This window comes from Centroberyx gerrardi, chromosome 23 (genome assembly GCF_048128805.1).
Source record: "Centroberyx gerrardi isolate f3 chromosome 23, fCenGer3.hap1.cur.20231027, whole genome shotgun sequence".
NCBI lineage: Eukaryota > Metazoa > Chordata > Actinopteri > Beryciformes > Berycidae > Centroberyx > Centroberyx gerrardi.
Genome location: NC_136019.1, coordinates 8,589,855 through 8,611,437, shown reverse-complemented (window position 1 = coordinate 8,611,437; position 21,583 = coordinate 8,589,855). Strand labels below are relative to the sequence as shown.

General features: G+C 43.0%; 2 protein-coding genes and 1 long non-coding RNA gene across 4 annotated transcripts; 2 read left to right on the top strand and 1 right to left on the bottom strand.

Moving 5' to 3' along the window:
* Positions 1-1,079: 1,079 nt before the first annotated feature.
* Positions 1,080-17,141, bottom strand: pik3c3 (phosphatidylinositol 3-kinase, catalytic subunit type 3). Its single transcript, XM_071908614.2, has 25 exons — positions 16,791-17,141; positions 15,259-15,447; positions 14,123-14,266; positions 13,678-13,807; positions 12,218-12,304; positions 11,542-11,637; positions 11,333-11,404; positions 10,993-11,097; positions 10,033-10,125; positions 9,626-9,811; positions 8,902-9,041; positions 8,236-8,317; positions 7,648-7,715; positions 7,438-7,543; positions 6,881-6,997; positions 6,162-6,293; positions 5,215-5,343; positions 4,804-4,873; positions 4,328-4,392; positions 3,788-3,872; positions 3,491-3,565; positions 2,548-2,716; positions 2,182-2,272; positions 1,631-1,756; positions 1,080-1,385 (listed from the first exon to the last, which is right to left on the bottom strand). The coding sequence occupies exons 1-25, from the start codon at positions 16,853-16,855 to the stop codon at positions 1,371-1,373; spliced, it is 2,637 nt and encodes an 878-aa protein (XP_071764715.1). The 5' UTR covers positions 16,856-17,141; the 3' UTR covers positions 1,080-1,370.
* LOC144543558 (uncharacterized) lies at positions 2,667-4,560 on the top strand. 2 transcript variants are annotated; one of them, XR_013507994.1, is made up of 3 exons: positions 2,667-2,776; positions 3,494-3,610; positions 4,264-4,560. It is a non-coding gene; the product is annotated as an uncharacterized LOC144543558 (long non-coding RNA). The 2 variants fall into 2 exon arrangements; XR_013507993.1 differs by having other exon boundaries at positions 4,261-4,560.
* Positions 17,142-20,089: 2,948 nt separating the features above from the next.
* Positions 20,090-21,128, top strand: msmp1 (microseminoprotein, prostate associated 1). Its single transcript, XM_071908615.2, has 3 exons — positions 20,090-20,195; positions 20,519-20,627; positions 20,957-21,128. The coding sequence occupies exons 1-3, from the start codon at positions 20,090-20,092 to the stop codon at positions 21,126-21,128; spliced, it is 387 nt and encodes a 128-aa protein (XP_071764716.1).
* Positions 21,129-21,583: the final 455 nt, after the last annotated feature.

Genomic DNA, 21,583 nt, shown 5'->3' with positions numbered 1-21,583 from the left:
TCTTAAGGTGACCTTATTAGGCTTGTTTTTTTATTTTTCAAAGCCTATGAGTCAGCGCAGTGAGAATGAATCCTGCATTTGCTCCCCTCTGTACGGAGCATTATATTCTTAAATGCCACCTTTCATGTTCATGAGGGGAGAGATGGAATATGCAGAAACTGAGCGTGACTAATGAGCTTAAAAAGGAGTAACTAATCCTGTGCTTAACCAAAAGCCTCATATCTCATTAATAGAGGACTTAAATGTGGACTGTGGTTCTCAAGCCACAGCTTTCCAACTTATGTGTTTATGTGAGACTGAAGACAAATTTACAACCTCAGTTAATTATATTGTTAATGCATTAAGGCTTACATGTATCTTATACTTGTAAGTGTAAAATAAAAAGTATGCTGAACACTGTTATGCCACAAATTTCAATAAAATATTGTTAAAAAATTGCAGTAAAGATGAACAATGAATACACAGCCCATGAATACAATGTTAAGGGATATTGCCAGTGTTGTGGACAAGTCAGGCCTTTATACTTCGTATTCGAGTTAATATCTCAAAATGTCCCTGAGATAATTGGAAGCAATTTTGTGCTGACTCATCACTGGCATAGGTCAAGCATATTCAAAAAATGTACCATAGACATCTCAGAATCCATCAAAAATTTTTTTTCTAAAAGTTGCTCTGTCCTCTATTGCATGTAAATGCCTTAATAAAGCTTGTTCACCTTAATCAGTGGCTGTATTACAGAACACTAGAGCAACTTTTCAGAGAGATGTGTGAAAATCAGTACTACCTTTTAGGAAATGTATAGCTTTTGCTTATATCACAGGAATTGTATTGAACTCCATGCCTTTCTCTCTGTCTGGCAGGAAACGCTTAGTCACTCGCTCGGTGACTCACCAACCCTCTCGGGGTTCAACTTGTTTCTACCCCCAGCGTGGACCGTATGACCATACACAGATGGGCAGTAATGCTCAATTAATAAACATCTTGAGCGCCATAAACACTGCATAGCAGCACTTTTTTGGGCTAAAGTGATGAAAAACACAGATTGTTTTTAGGAATGCATTGGAGCCGGTACGTTTACTTGTATCAACATTCTTTTATTTGGCCATACATTTCATTCATTCATTTAATAATTAATATACATGATATATACATGAGCAAACAAAGGCATCCAAGTCCTTGTTTAGCCATCTTGCAGTAAAGGTTGGCAGTGCATTCTTGGCCTGTTTAACAGTGTCATGGGGGTTTCTTTCTGTCTCACACACACACGGCATCAGTAGGGACAGAGCCATACGACCATGTGTTTCTACCGTTACGGTTCTGCGCGTCTGTCGGTCCAGTTCAGCCTGATCTCAGCAGCCTTTCTGTTCTGCTCATCTGCGCCAATACTGAGGAGAAACAGACAGCAGAGGATCAGAGCTATGATCATGTAAAACTGATAGGAAAAGAGCTAAGGAGAGAGATAGAATCTGTATGTGGTTTTGAGAGTAATGGATCCCGACTACTAACTGCTGAAAGGAAGGAAACAAACTCTGTCTTAAGCTGCAGTTTCACCAGTGATGAACAGGATAGACCTCTGGAAATCCAGACACTTCTCCTTTTTAAAGTGTGTTGTTTGTTAGAGGACGCTCACCTGAGCGAACTTGTGTATCTGCTCGACCACAGCAGCAAACAGAGCACCCACACTCTCATCAATCAGACTCTGCATGTAATGGACCGCCTCCTCGTCCGACAGGTCCAACCGGAACTTGTCCTGCACCTGGAGAAGGTGGTGACAAAACGTTGAGGCAAATAAATATATAGCCAGAATGTTTAAGTTAATAACAGGAAAGTCAATTTAGTATTACCGTTTTGTGAATGACAAGTTACCTGACACTATCTGAACTGCCCTGATACGGTACACCAAGCAGGCAAAAACAAACACTAAGAATTTGCAAACGCTGTTGTATTTGCTCTGGAATGTCTGGCTTTGTAAAAACATTTTGCTTTGATGGAAGGTAACTGTGAATTATGACAATGATCCGGTGGAAAGGCAAATGAAGCAGCATTTAGACCATGTGACACTAAAACTCTAATGAAAACTATACAAAAAAAATATATTGAGGTGGGGTGACAGCTTAGAGAAGCCCAGAGAACCCCCCCCCCCCCTTTCCTATTCAGTGGTAAGGGAAACCACAGTCTTACCTTCTTAACAGTCTTGTCAGGCTCCAGAGCGATGTCAGGAATATTGGCATCCACCATGAGAGAGAACAGATTCAGGATCAGGTTTGAGTATCTGAAGAGAGGGAGAGAGAAGGGATATTCAACCTCAGTGGTGCCGATATGGTGGATATTTTAGGGCAGAGAGAGAGCGAAATTGTGCGGAGGAGGAATGTGGTCATGTAAGAAGGTGATGTTTCTCTGTAGAAATACTATCCTTTATTCAAATCAAAGACTTGCTTGGAAGTTAGGCTGTCTGCTATACTGGTGTGCAGATGACTCACCCCGGGTGTGAGTCATCTGTGTGTGTGTGTGTGTGTATGTATACTAAATGTGTGTGTTGTCCCCTACCTCCTGAGGTGTAGGAAGGCGGTGTAGCACTGCTTCCTGAACTCCTGGTACTGCTCGCTCTGCATGCCTCCCATCCCCTCCACCATCTCCTTACTCAGCTTCATGGGCGGCGGCAGGGGCTTGGGGTCGCGACCCAGGATGTAGCCGAAGTCGATGTGGAACAGCTTCCCTGGATGGAGAGAGGAGAAGAGCTCCAAAATGACCCGAGGAGGCAAGCTTGGTACTGGAGGTGAGTGCCAGGTTGACACAGACTGTGATGTTCTGTCAAGTCCGAGGTCAGATCAAAACAGTCTAACATGCATCAAGTAGATGGGGGAAAATTAGGAGTTTATACCAGGGTTCCCACACTCACTTGGACATCAAATTCAGAAACTTTTCAGTATTTCCAACTTGTTTGGGTAAATTCAAGGACTCAAAATTGAAATGTTTTGGGGTAAGAGATAACATTGGACAAAATTAGACATCATAGAGGAAATCTCAGAGAAAATATCAACGCAAATCTCCATCATGGGGTTTTGTTGAGGCATATTGATGAATTTGAGTGCTATATTTTAATTTTTTAAAAATCACATACTTTCAAGGCCATCCATTCATTTTCAGAAACTTCATTTCAAAACAAAGGCCTTGTTTTGTTTTTCTCAAATACATAAACTTTCAAGGATTTTCAAGGCCTGTAGGAACCCTGTTAAATATTACAGTTTGTACAGAACTACAACCTACAACACTACAAACTCAAAGCTTGTAATTCTTGTTGACACTCCTCTTTATGCGTTCCCTTTCAGAGCATGACAAACACAGATGTGATGAATCTCGAATCCCTCTTTGAGTCTGCATTCTTGTGCTTGCAACATTCTGAATGAATCTTTTCAAATGCTGTTCATCTGATGAGGACGTTATTTAGAGAAGTATAAAAAAAACATCTGAAAGAGTATGTTTGCCTCACCAGTCTTTGTGAGTAGCAGATTGTCGAGGTGTCTGTCTCCGACTCCCAGGATGTATGTGATGACACAGTAACCAGCTGGAAGGACGCAGGGAGAGAAAAGACAATGATCAGACCAGTGAGGTCAGTTCCTGTGGTCTCATACAGAAGGGGTTAGGGGTTTGATTCCCACTGGGGCCAGCCATGCTAAAACTGTATGGACACATGTAACGGTAACGTGCTTTGGGTAAGAGTGTCCACCAAAACGGCTGTAGTATGGGTCATTTGAAGTGAGGTGGGAAGGTCTGAGCACGGACTCACCACAGCTCTTGACGTAGGTGTCCATCACCTCTGAGCTGATGCCATAGGGTCCTTTTTCACTGGGAGCGTGCTTTCTGAAGAAGCTCTGTCAAGACGGGATACAGGGAGAGGTTATGTTTGGTGTCTGTCAACATCCCAATGCACAATGAAGATAGGAGACTAAAATGTGAGCATAGTCCTGATTGGGCTCTATGTGTCAAATCATCTGTGGTGTTTCAGTGATGAAGGGATTTCCTACTGCGGCAGTTTTTCCCCTTGTGACAGTTTGCAGGGAGTGGAGGTTGATGGTAATTTTGGATTTGGTTCCATGTCGATCCTTGTTTTGGTCCCAGTGCAGGTTGTAGCACTAGAACTTACTTGGATGATGTTCTTACTTGGATGATTTATCACAGTACACATGCTAGTGATAAACACAGCCGTATACTTTTTTCCATTTTGGGGAAATTATGTTTTATTATCCATTTTTTTTCTAGCAGGATCGGATCAGGAAAGGACAACAAGCACAGCAACGACTAGATACAAATTCGCAACACTGCTTACCTGGATGTTGCCCTCAGTAGCCAGGACTTCAGCAACAGGAACTGACTGGACAAACTGCATAAAACCTACAACAAGAACACATTTTCTCTGTTGGAGTGGCGCTGAAAGACGCAGATCAATTACTTGTTATGAATTGTTTTATTTCATTATTGCCTGTCGGTAACTAAATGTGCTGCTGCTGTTTAGGTCAGGTCTCCCTTGTAAATGAGATTCTTGATCTCAACGGAACTAACATAGATAAATAAAATGAATACAAAATTTGCCTTATCCTGCAGGTATTTGTCTTTTTGGGGGGGTATTTGAGGGTCTGGCAATGTAAATCAAGCAGATATGTAGTTCCATTATGTGAAATCATATCTGAATATACTGTATTTTGCTCAGATCTGGAAGCACACTGTTTATTCAATTTTGTAAATACTCATTAAATATTCATCTATCTTCTATCAAACAGAGTAACAGCTGTCATTGGTTCTCACCGTGCTTGGTGCTGGTGGCCAGCACTTTGTAAGGCGTCAACTTCAGGTCCAGGTTCTCTTTCCTCAACAGCTATACACCCAAAGAAAAAAAAAAAAAGTTAAACTTCCAAGCTTTCAAATCTTTTGTTACAGCATTATAGAAGATATTGACGTCCCTTCTATAATTCTGTAACAAGTTCAAAACAAGCATATTCTCTATCATCATTTTTAAATAATGTGTTTTTTTTTCTTCACAATTTTACTTGCTGAGATGACTTTCAGAACAGAAAAGAAACCCTAAATGATGACTGGCCACCTGCCCAAGTGGCTGGTAGTATAATCAAAGTTACCCAGAAGATATGTATCAGTATTTAGCTGGTGGCAGGGTTTAATTTCCAGCCCATCATCAAGCTAACAGAAGTGTATTCATACTTTGTCCATGAGCGAGATGATCTGCAGGATGAGCTGGTCCTGCCTCAGGTCGTCTCCATGTTTGAAGATGACTGGGTACATGGCTCCATCCTCTGCCTTGAAGATTAGCTTGGCTGGCATCAGAGCGCTCTGACACACACAGAGGGAAACACTCGTTAATGATGAGACACATAGAAAAGAGGTTTAGTCAAGACCGCCTTAGTCGAGTCCGAGTCAATTCCAACACCAGGTCCAAAGGGGGTTGAGAGCAAATTAAGTCCTATTCAAGACCAAAACCAAAATAGGCAATAAACAGTGAGCATGTCTTTCCAAATGCAAAAGCAATAATTGTAGAGTTTCTTGAGGATGAACAGATATGTAGCTCCATCTGCAAATCTGCTCTGTCTTTTACCCTTCAACATCCAACTAATCAATGCATAGAAGTTTAAGGCCCACTACATACACAGGTTTCTACAGGTGAAATGGGGAGAAAATGACCTAAATATCAATAAAATTACCCATTTTTTATATTTTTGGACAGGCAGGAAAAAGTTGAATCAACATCCAATAGTGGCTGAGACCAAGGCAAGTCAGAGTCAAAGTAGGCAGGAGACCAAAACAAGTCCAAGATGTAAAAAAAAAAAAAATTGATATAGAGACCAAGACCAGACTTCAGCTCTGCATAGAAAAGTAATATGTGAGATCTAGAAAATATACTGTAGGAGTTGGCTTCCATTAACATTAAGCTAACACAGCAGAATACATAGACTTAACTAAATTTCTCCAATCAGATGAAAATCTTGAACACAGTGTTAACAAAACTCTTGAAATTAAAAATTAAAACTCAAGATGATACAGTGTACCAGTGCCTTGAATGGCATGTTTGCCCCTGTATTTAAGTGATAGGGAAGCGATTTAGGAATGTAAATGTAGCTAATGTAAATTTAGGGAGGTAAAGTTTCCAGTACCTTGAAGAGCGTGGCGGTCTCGGGGACGATGCCTCTGATCCGGACTTGAGGTTCCAGCGGCAGAGGGATGGGCTCGATCTCTGACAGGTTCACCTTCTCGTTGTCAGCCAGCAGAGCCTGCAGACGCTCCGTCTGACACACAGAGAGGGACGCTACTGTCAACACAGCTGTGTGTGTGTGTGTGTGTGTGGGGGATGCTGCAGTTAAAATCAACCAGCAGGATCAATGGAATGAGTGTGTGTAAAGTGTGTGGGCCCTTTATAAATGGATTTAGGAGGATTTTCTCTGCATTTTGTGGTGTTGCAGACTAAATAGAAATTGGAATAAACTGGATTTTTTTTTGTCAACAATCTACACAAAATACCCCATAATGACAACGTGAAAATATGTTTTAGAAATGCAAATTTATTGAAATTAAATACAGCAATATTTCATTTAAATAAGTATCTAACCCTCTGAGTAAATACTTTGTAGAACAGCTGTATGTGTGTATAGGCTTATTACATTTGGATTTGGGGATTTTCTCCCATTCTAACTTTGAAAATGAGTAGGGTGACGTATTTCTACGACAAATGTATATTATTTATTTTGGCCAGAAAAATTATTCTCGGCAGGTGATTTATTTTAGTTTACCAGCCCTTGGCAGGTGAAGCAAAAAGTTCATTTCGGATGGTGGATACAGTGAGTGAGTTTTTGTGTGTGATCAAGTATTCTCTTACCTTCTTCTTGCGATTGCCGCTCTCTCTCTGCACGGCCTTCATCAGCTGCACCAGTCTGTCCACGAAGGTCTGCTGGGCTGCCAGTAGCGAGCGCATCACCCTCACACTCTTATCACCCTGGAGGAAAGAGTGGGTGTGAAAAAGACAAACACTCAATATACAAAATATTAGAAACATCTTCCTGATATTGAGCTGCAGCCCCTTTTGCACAATCCACATCTGGATTAAACATGAGGCTAACAAATAAATGGCATTTACGAAGATATACATATGTTCGCACAGATGAAGGTTTGGTTGTCTTGAGGAGTAGAAGATAAACAATAATTTCAAAGCCTTTTTTTTCCTCCCTCTTTTTTCTGTTTGTTTCCATATGTGTATTTATCCTTCTATAATGTTTCCCCTATTCATTTTTCTGCACAAATATATTGCAACGATATGAACAAATGATATATGGTATATGTAACTGGAAAGTGAATTATGAAATCTTGCAATAAAAGTATAAAAAAATGGATATGTAGTATTTTGGAATGAACCGGGTACGCGAGATAAGGTCGCACCTTGAGCAGAGCCTGGCTGAACCTCCTCATGACGTTGAGGTACATCTCGTGGGTCTTGAGGTCTCTCTGCTGGGTGTCCTGGTCCTCACACTCCACTATCACATACCTGAGAAAGACACACACACACACACGGCTTTAGCTGACTGAGACAGACGCACACACACACACACACATTCTCATTCAGAGAGAAACACTGTGGGTTGTACTCACCAGTACAAGTAGTTGGCAAGCGTAGAGTTCTTGCAAGCGCGAGAGATGAGAAACGTGCACAGGTCTTGCTATAAGAAGACAGAGTAAACACACCGTTACACACATTTCATATAGATACACACACACCATCTGGCTGCTTATGGTACTTTTGTTTTCATGCATGTTAGTATTAGTATTTTACAGTCTGTTACAGCAAAGACAATCATATATGTAAAAGCTGACATGGCTAACATCATGACAGGCCTTACATTTGATTCACCAATGATCTAAGAATTCAAGGTTTGAATTGATATCTAGAAGCAGGGATGAGTGTGTTCAAATCAGCATGTTTCCCCACTTATCCCTGCCTCTCTCTGTGTAGCAGGAATAAGAATAAATGTGAGACTTCTAGCACTGTATCAAGCTACTGACTTTCTGTCTGGTCTTATGATGTTTGTCTGTATACTATGTGGTGGTATTTTAAGTGTTTTTATTGTATTTTTTTATTGTAAGCCTCGTCTGCCAAGAACATTTCCCTTGTGGGACAGTTTGTGAATCGATTTCTCTTCTGCCTCGTGGTTTTCCTTTCCAACGACCCGTCTATCTTACCTCTAGATTCTCGCTGTCTGCTCCTTCCTTGCCTTTCTGCGGTGCAGGGGAGGGCACAGACGGGCCAGACAGGATCTGGGAACTACGCAAACACAAACGGTAAAGAAGTAAGAAACAAACAGTAAACGAAGATCAGTCAGAACAACATGGCAGTTCAAGTAATAAGTGGGATTCTAGTCAAATTGACGAGATAGTGTGGATAGTGTGTCTGCGTGGTTCGCTCTTAGTTTAGATTAACAAGTGTGAAGAGTTGCAGTTTTCTGCATCAGGCCACCGGCCCAAGATCCTGGCCAGAGGTGTAGATCTGCAGACAGTTATGCCAGTAAAATCATACCACGCTTTCACAATGCTTCCTGAAAGACTAATGCTGCAAAGTAACAAATACACTTCCAGCATGTGAGGATTTTGGCTAATACAGCTTAGTGAAAAATTTTGATCCAGGAAGTAAAAATCACTGGAGCCACAGCAAACATTCCAGTCCTCTCACTGTCACAACTCTGTTAAGATAAAAGCTTTGGACTTCTAATGTACCGACCCACGCAGGAAAATAACTTTTTATATACTGGCCACAGCTGCCAAAGTTTACCAGCCAAAATTATTTTTAGAACAGAAAAGACGCTCCAAACTTTCAGAATAGCTGTTGTAATTTCCCATCCAAGCACTGACCTGTCCAGGTCCCCCAGCGCGGAGCTCTCTCCAAGGCCTTGGCTGTCTCTCTTGCTGCCTGGCTCCAGGCCTCCCTGGATGTCGCTGAAGTTCTCGTACTTCAGGGCCTGGACCAGCTGGAGGAGGTACATCAGCAGGTCCTGCAGAGAGGAGAAAGAGAGGAGAGAAGGGAGTAATTATGGTGATGGTAGAGGATGAGTTTCTTTCCAAAATGCTGTCTTTCCATTTTGGGGTTAAGTTTATCATTAAATATCACAAAAAATATAAAAGATCTGGTCCGTAAAAGTGTAATCACTTTGTCAACAAGGGCTTAAGTTACCTACTATACATGAAAAAAAACCAACATAACTTCTGATAATTTTGTGACATTAATTGTTGCATTTCTGTAAATGGTGGATATCCAACTTCGGACGAAAATTCTTCACATACATTTAACTTCATATGTCTCCCGTTATGTGGACACTATACCCGCCCACTCACAAAAACACACACAGTTATGAATGTGTACATACAGTCTGTAACATAAACATTAGACTGGATCAGTAGGCACCAATTTCAAACTGTGAATTTACCAGTAAAATACTTAGATACTAGTTCAGCTGATAGACTTTGTGGCCATCTACCTCAGGACATGAAAGATCTTTCTAAAAATAAATTTCACACAGTCATCACCACCCACCCGTGCACTCCTGACCCCCCCTCCCCTCTGTCCTCCTACGCCTACCTCGTCATCCGCCTGCTGCAGGCGCGCCACAGCGTAGCGCCTGACGGTGGGGTTGGTGAACTGCGAGGACAGCAGCTCCAGGGAGTCCTCCACATCCATGGGCCTCCACTTCCCCAGCAGCTCCAGCGCCTGCTTGGCCTCCTGGGGCAGCGCCCAGTTCACACACTTCAGGAACTTTGTCAGCGCCTGGGGCGACAGGAGGAGGATATTATAATAGGCGCTGGGAGTTAAATATATGTTAGAATCTGTAAACTCTGGAGAGGAAACTGGGTCACTTTTTGTTTGGATAGTCTAATGTTGACACTCAACTTCCACACAATTCAGCACAACCTTAGTGACGTGAATGAACATGACAGAGAACAGAACAGAAATAGGCAGGGAAGAGCAGATTCTAGCAGCATACCCACCTTCTCCTGTGTGGTGAGGTAGTATCTGAACTTCCACACCAGGTCCTGCTCTTCAGAGCTCAGCTGCTTGGTTGGAGGATAGCTCACTATGATCTGTAGGTACACACAGTACAGACACACACAGATCAGATCAATTTTAGTGCTCACACTTACTGAAACACTAGACTCAAACCGGTACACAGCGTTTAAGTGCTGAGACAGAGAATAATTTATATTTCAAATGAAAGCAATCGAGGCACTTTGACTTGCAGAAAACAAACAGCCATTGAGGCAAACAACTGACCTGTATGGGCCTCAATAATTTATTTACCTGATTTAATAATTTATCTGCAAGTTGAAGCACCTTGATATCCTTCTTTTGAAAAATCAGTTCTGACCCTGAAAGTCTAAGTTCCCCAATTGAGCGTTAACAACCAGAGAAATGCTTCTTAAACATTTATCTGTGTGTTTTAAAATATTTAGTTCTAGTCCTGAGTTCTGATTGGCTGTCACATTCATATCCCATATCCCAATCCCACAGTAGTCAATTTAAATATTAATGCGTTAACCAAAAATCACCGGTCATACCGCCACTCTCGCTTAGCAACCATGTTGTTTAGCAACTGTTGCATTGCAGAAGAATAACATTTACTATTATTAATTAAAATTGATTAAAAATCAAAGATTTATTCAACATTTGTGCTCTGTCTTTTTTTTTTATTGCAATGGTGTTATACTGCCATTTTAAAAGTAGTAAGCCACTCAACACTGTGCTTTACAGTGATTTTAGAAGAACTCTCTAACAATGCAAATGTTCAATAAATATTTTTAAATCGACAATAATTAAATAATTTGCATGCTGTGCCTAACGACTCCTCATAGCTGTTCTAAAGTCACTACAAAGCACGGCCTCTCGTGGCTTATTGCTTATTTCAGTGACATGTGGATCCTGAACAGAAACCTGGAGTACTAGTTACTGACGTTGAGCTGGTCGCGCGTGGCAGCGTTGGGCTTCAGGTCGTGGTCCGACGGGCCGCTGCGGAGGCTACGAGCCAGTTTGTGGTGCTTGCTCTCCACTAGGTTCTCCTGTAGTGAGACCAGAGAAAATCTTAGTACTGCAAACTGATATATATTATGCAAAAATATGGGTAAATTTATACAATTACCAGTAAATGTGTACAGTTGAATTCACATAATGTTAAATTAACTGTTTACCTACATTACCAGCAATATCAAAGCCATCATAAACACATCATGTCCACAGTGTAAAAGTGTGTGTGTGTGTGTGTGTGTGTGTGTGTGTGTGTGTGTGTGCTTTCACCATGCACATCTGTGGGTCCGGGACTTTGACGATGTCGCAGCTGGTGAGAACGGGCGACGCGTCGTCTCCATCCTGAATGGAGAGGAGTTAGAGACAACACACCAATCAGCTGTCACCGAATCCACTGTGATCCATACAGCAGGCTGCTATCATGTGTGTATTACATGTTAACATACACCTAGTTATATGCTTATGAACAATGGAAATACCTTTTCATAATAGACAATGCTGTACTCCTTCTCATTTGTTTTGACACGGGGAAACTCCACCATGAGGTACATGAAGTTGGAGCTGCGCTTCTCACTCTGTGGAAACACACACATCCAGTCAAAAGACAACTCAGTTACTGTGAAGTAATTAAAAATACTCAATTTTGTAGATGACAAATGCATATAGTAAAATGGCCCAGACAATCCCTCATTGTCCTTGAAAAATCCCTACTGAATCCCTACATAATTGCATTCTGTCCAGATCAGCAGACTAGTCCAACCCAGACTAATCTGTATTTTCCAAGTCATGTTTCTAATCGCTTCTATCAAGCTGATCCATTTTATAACTGCCTAGACTCTGAGTGTGGGTTATGTTTTGTCAAATTATGCTGTGTGACAGTGTTATGTTGATTATGTACTCTTGCTGCAACGCTTTTTAAACATGAAACATGCTGCAAATCAATTTCCCTACAAGAACAACACAGTCATTGAACTGAGCGCACAATGAAAGCCTTTGACTTCTTCACCTACACACGTGTGACTGATCTGTACTTGAGTCTGGTCAAGTGGCTTTTTCAGCATCTCGTAAGACGTATGGCCCATGTGAGATCAGAGATTAAATCCACAGGTTATATTTAGAGGAGTCGGAAAAACGACCCCGGCTACATGAACTCACCTCGTTTATCATCTCAATCTCTCTGAAGGTCAGACGGTCCAGCCAGTCTACCTTCACCATGTGGCCCTGCCGATGGGCCTTCGTCAGCTGGATGAGGACAGAGAGGGAGAAAGACAGGAGGGGAGAGAGACAAGAGAAGTGGAGGGAAGGATGTACAGAAAAGGCAGAGAGAAAATGGTTCATTGAAATAAAAAAAAGGTTGCAGCAGAGTTGGTTACAGCACGGTGGTTGATGTGCAGACAGCTGGACCAATCATGCACAACTAGAGTGACCAGCAGCCAATTCAGCATCTCTCAATCACACACTCAGCAGCCAATCCACTCGACAGTCAGTGTGGGTGTAGGGCAAGTAAGCACAGACTCTGCCATGAACAAGAAGCCCACAACTCAGCTGGTTAAGAGTTAGTATTCCACTCTTTAACAAATCATATGAACTGGCAGCAGCCTATAAAAACCCAGGGATTTAATTACATCCACTGCTCTTGTGACAAATCACAAAAGAGTAGTGAGTGAGTGTGTTTTAGGAATCCAATCATTAAAAAACAAGCCAATCCAATCCTTAGGACACATCAAGTAATGTTAAAATGAAATATACTCCCTAACGCCCCCCTCTCAACATTCCACGAACATTATATCCTCATACACTGACATAATATCCTTGTGTCCTCATATACATGAAGTCCATGCATACACACTTACACAAAATACACTCACACACAGCAACAGCAGAAAACTTAAAGTCCAAGAATGTGTGTGATGCTTTCAAGAGCACAGACATACACCTTGACAGAAAACTGAAGTGTTCACACCAGACCTGGGTCAAAAAGTGTTTGCAAATGCATTGTATGGTTTGTTTTATCCTACTGACGTGCCAGATGGGTGGAGTTTTCCCATTACATCTTTTCCATTTTTCCAGAGAAAGTATCTGTAATTAAGAATTTACCTGACACAATCTGAACTGTCCTGATGCGGTTAGCCCCACCCATCTGGTACGCCACACAGGTTAAAAGAAAATTAGTTATTTGCAAATACTGTCTGGCCAAGGTCTGGTTCACACACATACAGTACACACACACACACACACACACACGCGCACGCGCACACACGCACGTTCCGCATTCCCAGCGCCCACTCCTCCTCTTGTACTCACATCACTGAGTACCTCCAGGTCAGGGCCCTGGAACAGACGATGGTTTAGACAGGGCTTCGTACAGGAGGATTCCTCTCTCTCTCACACACACACACACACACACTCTGCATGTATGTGTGTGTCTCTAACACACAAACACACACAGTGTCTCTCTATCACATACTTGCTTACCGTCCATCCTTCCCTCCTTCCACCTGCCCTTCCCACTCGCTGTCACTCACACACTTACACAAAATCCAGACCTTGTATCCCCAAACAAACACACTCCCTCCTCCCTCTGACACCAATCCTTAACCCTGACCCCCCCCCACCTTGGCCAGCCTGCCCATCTGGTCCTCTGCCAGGCTGCTGCTGGTGCGTCCCGGTGTAGTGGTGGGCTCCCCTCCGTCCCCCTCCACCCCCGGCCACACCTTCAGGTCGTGCATCCCTTGCCGGAACATACTAGAGCGGGAGAGGATGGAGAATTTTTATTTCACATAGAGCTGAATTTCCCAAAGGGGATCAATAAAGTGCTATCTTATTTTAGCTTGGAAAGGGGATGGGACGCTCTTCCCACTTTATGATTAAAGCTGATAAGACGGGTGTATTTTTACATAAAAATCTTGCCTGGTGCAGCTTTAAAGAATCAAGGTAAATGTTGTTAATGTGTGTTTTTAACTGTGCCTGAGTTGAGGCCAAAGACTATTTTTCATCCTGGTAATTCTATTTTATCCCATCAGTAACAAACCACAAGCTTTACTGCAAGGCAAGACTCACCCATATTTGCCAAAGAGGGTGACGGTGGTTCCCCCGACGGGGACGGCTCTGCCCGGCCCGTAGACGTCCCACACTGTGAGGGCAACCTGGGCGCTCTGGGGAAGGTCTGGGTACTTGACTGGCAGCCGCAGCCACTCATTCCAGCTGCACAGGACAGGGGGAGAGAGGGAAGGAAGGTAGGAGAGAGGGGAAGAGTGTCAGAGCAAGGAGAGGAAATGTCACATTTTTGAAAGCCACAAGAAAAAGGATCAGTTTTTATTGGAGAGAGTCTTGTGTCTGAGTGGGCTGAGAGGAGGGATGAAGAAACAGAATTGTCAGTGGTGAAAATATGTATGAAAATATAGATGTTTTTCAGGAACAGCATTCGAGTAATGATTACAGAAAAAAACATTTTTTATTTTTAGGGCATTTCTGTTTCGCTTGATAGCACAAGTGATAATGTAGAGTGACAGGAGAGATGGGAGACAGAGAGGAAGAATGACATGCAACAAAAGCTGAGAAACCACAATGTTGCAAGCACATAGCTCACATCCAAACCCATTGAATCACCAGGACACTCGAAAGAAAGAATCTTTCGGCTGTGACGATTAGGGTTTGACCGATATGGGGTTTTGAAGGCAGAGACCAACATTTGCCGATAGCTGAAGTTTTGTGTTGATTTGACCACTTTCATGTCAAAACATTACGAGGATTCAGTGTTTCCCCCAGAATTGTATTCTTGTCAGGGTGTAAAAGCCTCTGAAACAGCATTCAGACCATTATGGGACACTAAAACTCTCGGTTGAAAGCCAGACTGATGAAATTCTTTCTGAGTTAGCAGGATTTTAAGGCAAAGTGACCCACCACACCTATTCAATTGTTGGAGAAACTCTGGAATACATTACTGTCTTTAAATGAAGAATTAATTTACTTTAAATTAATTATTTTTTGAACAATCAAATGAGTAAATAAAAAGTGCACAGAAAAGTTTTGTTTGACTGTTTTATGTTTTTTAGCTGTGGTCAGAGAGTTCAATCACACTGGTAGAAGCCAACATGCCTGGCTGATATCAGATTTTTAATAAAAGGCCAATATACCGGTCTAAACCTGGTTATGATTTACCAACAACACACAGAAAGAGACAGCTTGGGACTCACTTCCAGCGTGTGCTGAACGCCTTGTAGGAGGTGCGAACGGGCAGAGCGAGGGGCTTCCCCTCAGCAAACACCTGGCAGGTGACGTAGAGGTCCGAGCAGTTCTCCTGGTACAGGCCAGAGAAACGCAGCATCGGGTCCTGCAGCAGGGCCTTGTAGCTCTTCTGCTCTCGCTTGCCCTCCAGACTGCCTCTGGAGGAGGGGGGGAGAAAGAGACGGAGTGAGGGAGGAGTGAACTGTGGAGGTGAACCAGTTTATCATGAAGATGTGGAGCTGTTTACAATTGTTTGGACTTCATTGCCAGAACTGCTGCAGCTATACCTCACAATTCATCATATAGTCCTATATCCTGTTGATTTGGAGAAATTTATGCTTTGTAACCTTTTCCATATAACCTAATTCCCTTGTGCATCTTTTTTATCTTTTTGCTTAGACTTCTGCAACTCCCTCTATATGGGGTCTTGGTCAAAAGACAGTATCGGCTCTTAACCAATGCTAAAGGAAGAGACCCCTAACTATATTGCTGACGTTTTAACTCATTATGAACCTGAGCACAAGCTGAGACACTGGGCAGAAGATTTCTGACTGTTCCTCGGTCTGAACTCATGACCAAAGCTAACTTGACATTTTGCAATGAGGGGCCCTAGATTGTGGAAAAACCTGCCTGAGGAACTCAACTTTGCCAAATCAACATCATCTTTTAAATCTCAAATTAAGACTCACTTTTATAGACTGGCTTTTCATGTAAATGTTCTCCTTTTTAATTTGTCTTTTACTTTTTGAACATGATTTACTAAAGCCATTCATGGGTGCAAAAATCTTAAGCATGTTCAAAACCAATGATTTAACCCCTGATTGGTCTAGCAAATTGCTTTGCACCAATCAAAAGTCTTAGTGGTGAATTTGAACATTTTTGTACCCACTAAAAGGTTTTAGCAAATTTGTGCCTTGGTGTCTTTTTTTCTTTGGTAGTCTTTTTTTTTTTTTTTTTTGGACCTTTGCATATTTATTTGTATCCGTTTTGTTCCATTCCTTCTGCTTTTATATGAAGCATTCTGTAAGCTCAGTCTTTAGATAAGTGCAGCATAAATAAAGATCATTATTATCATTATTCATAGATTTGCTGGCACTTGCTGTGACGATGATAAACAGCCTACATGACATTGCTCCAGTCAGATGATGGGACAGGCAGAAAGCTGGCGAAAGGTCACGAGTTGTTAAATATTCTGATTATTTGGGAGCCAGCAAGTAGACTCATGACCTGTACACATGATGTAAACAACGGGACGGCTGTGCTCCCAAATTAGAGTCCTCACCGGGCAAGTTATGAGTCATGACGATGTTTTCAGTAAACAACGAGCAAAAAAATCCTACTGAGAAACTTTTATATGAGAGAAAAAGTAAGAAAAACAACTGCCAGAGTGAGAACAGCGGCGTCAAAAGCAGCTAACAGACGAACACCGCATAGCAAGCATCCTGTCAAGTCACAAGATTAGTTACTACCCCCGTGACAAAAGAGACTGAGCAAAACTTACATTTTAAGTTGAACGTTAATGTCCAAGTCACAACTGTAGACATAGTTAAATTTGTCGGTGTCCATCTTCCGACGGCGAATACAAATTCTACCTAAAACCGGACGCGTTAAACATGAAATCCCCAACGGTTATTTGAGACTTTGCGAGCGGTGGGGTTTGCGACAAGGCCTCGGATCAGTGCAAAAACACTCCTCGGCGCCCAGCCTAAACTCTGTCCAGACGGATAGAGACGTTATCAGCCTATACACACGTTTAAAAAGAAGACTTTGGATGCCTAGATTCACGGTAACGACATTATATTTACGGCTGTCTGACCGGGCATGATTTGATGTTTTTGATAGCTGCACAACAACACAGCAGCCCAAAGCTAGAGCCAGTCAAAAGAAGTCGATAGTCGATGCGCTGAGGCTGAAAAGCTGCGGTGTCAATCATGGTGTCGTGGATTGATTCATCGAGTCTGAAAGGACAAAGAAGGAAGTGAGTAAGAGGCGGGGTTTCCAGGATACTTATTAAAGGGGAAATGCATTTTAAAGGAATAGTTCACAGCAAAATGAAAATTCAGTCATCCATGCACCCCTACATAATGTTCGTCGAAACTCCACTGAAGTTCGTAGCACCACAAACACGCAGATAGTTCTCCTTAACTAATGAAGTTAAACAGGGCCATCTTTTATAGCTCGAAAAAGGGATGAAATATCCCAAAAAATTCTTCAAACAATTTGTACAGAACAATACAAGTGTTTTGTAACCAAACAATTGCAAGGTGAGTCCAAAAGTCCAGTGTTTTCCTTGCTGACAATGATTTGTTATAGAACGTGCCAACGGTTTGTAGGGTGCATGTGCAACCAGAGCATTGTCAGCCAGGAAAATGTAGAAGATAATGAGCCAAATATACCCACAGTGCAATCGTTTGGCTACAAAACGCTTTGATTATGCTGCACAAGCTGTTTTTTATGCTTTTTGTTGGAGCTGTAAAAAGATGGGCTGTTAACTTCAATAGTTTAGGAGAAGGCTGTGATGGAACTATAGGGGCTAACTCGCTGTGTGTTTGATGGTCTTATACGAAATTTGATCAATGGAGTTTGGACTGACATGGGGGTGAGTAGATTATGCAGATGGATTTGGAACAAAAATAAAACCATCTCTAAACCCGCACAGTCATGTAAAGAAGACAGAGGGTAAACCCACCTCAACTCAGTTTAACCACCTTTTCATTTGGAAAATAGTTTACCCACCTTTTTCCAGTAAGTCTGAATCTTAATGATTTATATTCACAGTATAGACTATATGAAGTATTATCAGAATAATTTACCTTATCTATACAGTTATAGAAATGTTATACACTGTAAAACTTAATACATAACAAATGCATAATCACAGCATGGATTTGCTAGTTGTTTGGGTTCCAGTTCAGTGAATAATGCTTAAATATTATTTCTCTGGGTTGCCTACGGAAGATCTTCCTTTTAAAAGTAAAAAGTCCATTTGAGAACATTCAGAGACATTTCTGAGACTAAATGTCCTCTTATCAAAGTTTAAAGCTGCCAAGTGTGATGATTCGATGACGACAGCGCCTTGAACTCTCAGACAGAAAGTTTCCCCCCCAATTAAAGTCCACTTGTCACCAATTAACTGCACGTCCGTGAAGGGCAGTAGGCGTGTGACAGGAAAATCCTCATCCTTTGTTTTGAAGAGCGCCTCCCTAGTCGTCAGCTCATCGAAACCAGGGAGTGAACTCATCGTCAGTGTAACTGTATAGGACCCATAGGCTCTGATGAGGCCGCCGCCGCCCTCGCTGAACATATGGAGGAACATCTGCCATCAAAATCTCTTGAGTCCTCCAGAGCTGTATCTGAATAAAACATCAAGTAGCAACAAAAATAGTTGGAGGAATTAAATGAACAAGCAAACTGACTTCCTACATGCCCGATCTGAGGTTGGCAAATAGCTGTCATGAGTGTATTCTGCTAGGTATTTGTTGTTGCTCCTACATGTCGCTCCTGTCAGTGAATTGAACAGGTCGCAGAAACCGTGTGCAGCTGCGGAGAGGCAACAGTGAGTCATACAAACAGAGAGTGAATGCGGTAGCACCCCTGGCAGTTGAGGGAGACCTATCAACACTCTTCGACTACTGTGGGGGTACGCGAGAAAAAAGCACGTAAAACACGGCGTTGCGAGGCCCCGGGGCCTCCTCCGAGAGGCCTGAGTGCGTTTTTCCTATGATCTCGCACCTCGGACTTCAGATAGCGAGCGGAGTGGAAGGAGATGAGCTAATGTTTTGTTCTGGCCCAGGGAGCGTTACTGCGCTGCCTTGTCAAGTCGCATAGTTGTTTGACACTTTGACTCGTTTCAGCGCCGACCCTTCGCGAGAGCTGACACAAGGACCGGTGTCAGCTCTCTGCATCGCCGGAGCTGGCACACACTCTCTCACTTCTCACATGGGCATGCACACACACAAGTTCACACACACACACACACACACACACATACAGAGGAATAACTACGTCTCTCCCTCTCAATTAAATTCATTTCAATAGGCTTTATTGGCATGAAAGTTGAGAACAATACTGTCAAAGCATTAAGGTACAGAGCGTGTGTGTGTGTGTGTGTGTGTGTGTGTGTGTGTGTGTGTGTGTGTGTGTGTGTGTGTGTGGCAGTCACACATTTGATGGCCTCTTAGTAACTATATATCTAGTAGTTGATGATGAAAACACGCTCCTTTAACTCTATATTTCAACATTAGAGAGAGAATGGCTGTGTGTCAGAGTGTGTATACGTGTTTTATGTGTGTATTAGTCACATCTTCAATTGCTGTACAGCAACCTGGCCTACAACACCATGTGAGAGCCAGCAGAGGTTGAATGAATCATGTTAGCCAATTCCATCCCTCTCTCCTCCTCCTCCTCCTCCTCCTCTCCTTGGACCTCACCTCTCTCTCTCTCTCTCTCTCTCTGCCCTCCATCTCACCTCTCTCTTACCCTTCCGTCTTAGTCACCGCATGGATGTGTCATTGTTTCTATCACTTTAGAGGTTCATGCCCGCTGAAGCGCAGCGAGGTGATCTCCGGAGTGCCAAAACAGTGCCAAGACACAGCCTCCCCCCCCCCCCCACCCCCTCTCTCTCTACCCCCCAAACCGCCTCCCCCTGTTCCCCATGGCACCCCAGACGCCCTTCACGCCCACCGGCCAGGCGGCGGTGCTGACCACACCTCCACGCCGCGGTCGTAAAGCTCCGGATGTATAAATGGAGGTGCGAGGGGAGAGGAGGGGAAACCAGAGGCTGAACCGGACCAGAGGAAGATGGAGTCCACCGGGGTGAACTGGGTGCTCGCCGTGCTTGCGGGGGCTCTGCTGTGGTCCACCAGCGGCTCTGCTGCGCCCATGGAGTGCCACTTCGACTCCAGAGGTGAGATGCTCTGAAACCTCATAGGATGTCTGTACACTATTAATGTTTATATTTTAAGAATTTAGCTGATGCTCTTATCCAGAGCGACTCGAAATAAAGTGCAACAGTAGAATATGCATAAATTGCTAGATTAGTAACATTACAAGTGGGGTCATTGCTGTTTTCTGTTCATTTTCACTACCTGATTTGTATTTCCTATCAGATTTTTAACTTCCTTTATTGATTATTCCTAAGCCTGGTTAGTGTGACTGTGATGCTTGAATGTATAAATCCACATTTTACTAAGAACTTGTATGACAGGAGTGTGTTGACTGTTGTTGCAGCGCTGTGTGAGTTCGAGGGGAGACACTACTCACTGGGAGAGACCTGGATGGACAACGCCTGCATGCAGTGCACCTGTCTGCACCCCGTCGGCGTCGGTTGCTGTGAGACGTGAGTACACAAACAGCCTGCCTGGTGTGGTGTCCAGATCCCCATGGTTACTCTGGTGTAGCCAGCTTCAGAGACGCTCTTCTGAAAGACTATTTTGAGACATTTCTGCTTTATTAGACCGAATGAAGCGCAGAGTGTCAGGAAAGGTGATTTGGTTTTGAATGGCATGACACCGCAAGTATACGGCATGTGCTAATAAACGGCCCGCACTCTGTAACACTTTTGAGATTACGATGAAGGAAGAGTCACTTCTCCTCCTGAATATCTGATTCCCTCACTTGATACGGGCTTTAGAGAAATGCAAATCCTCTCCCTCTGTCCCCATCCAGGGTGCATCGGCCGGTGGATTTCCCCGCGTGGTGCGAGGTGCGGGTGGAGCCGGTGAGCTGCAGAGTCTCCCTGGTCCAGACAGCTGACCGCCGCCTGCCCTGCTCCCCGGGGGAAGACAACCAGGACCCCAGTCATGGATCACTAAAGCTGCAGCAGCAGCTAGAGGGCTAACCAGCGAGTCGGACCAGCCGCCATCTGTTCTGTCCGTTTGCAACCAGTACTCACTACAATTACATACCAGTAACCATTTTTACATATATATACTGTACAACTATGAAACATTAACAGCGTAGAGATAATTCTTGGATCAGATAAGCAGTGGAAGAAAGGTGAGTGAAAGTATATAATCAATTATTAAAGGAGGGATTGTCTGCCTCTGGCTGGCCTAAATTGGACGTTGAAAGATGATTCAAGTCCCAGAAATAAAATGCTGTTAAAGTAGAAGTGCATTATTTTCCATCCTACTGTGTGTTTCATGCAAAGATGCCGAGCAACAAATGATGCACCGCTTTGAGAAATTTGGGAGATGCAGAGAGTCTTTTCTCTTTTTTGTTCAGCTGAAAGTTTGTTAGATGTCAGTCATTATATTCTGGTCTTTGTCTGGTCATTTTTTTCTAGAGAGGTTG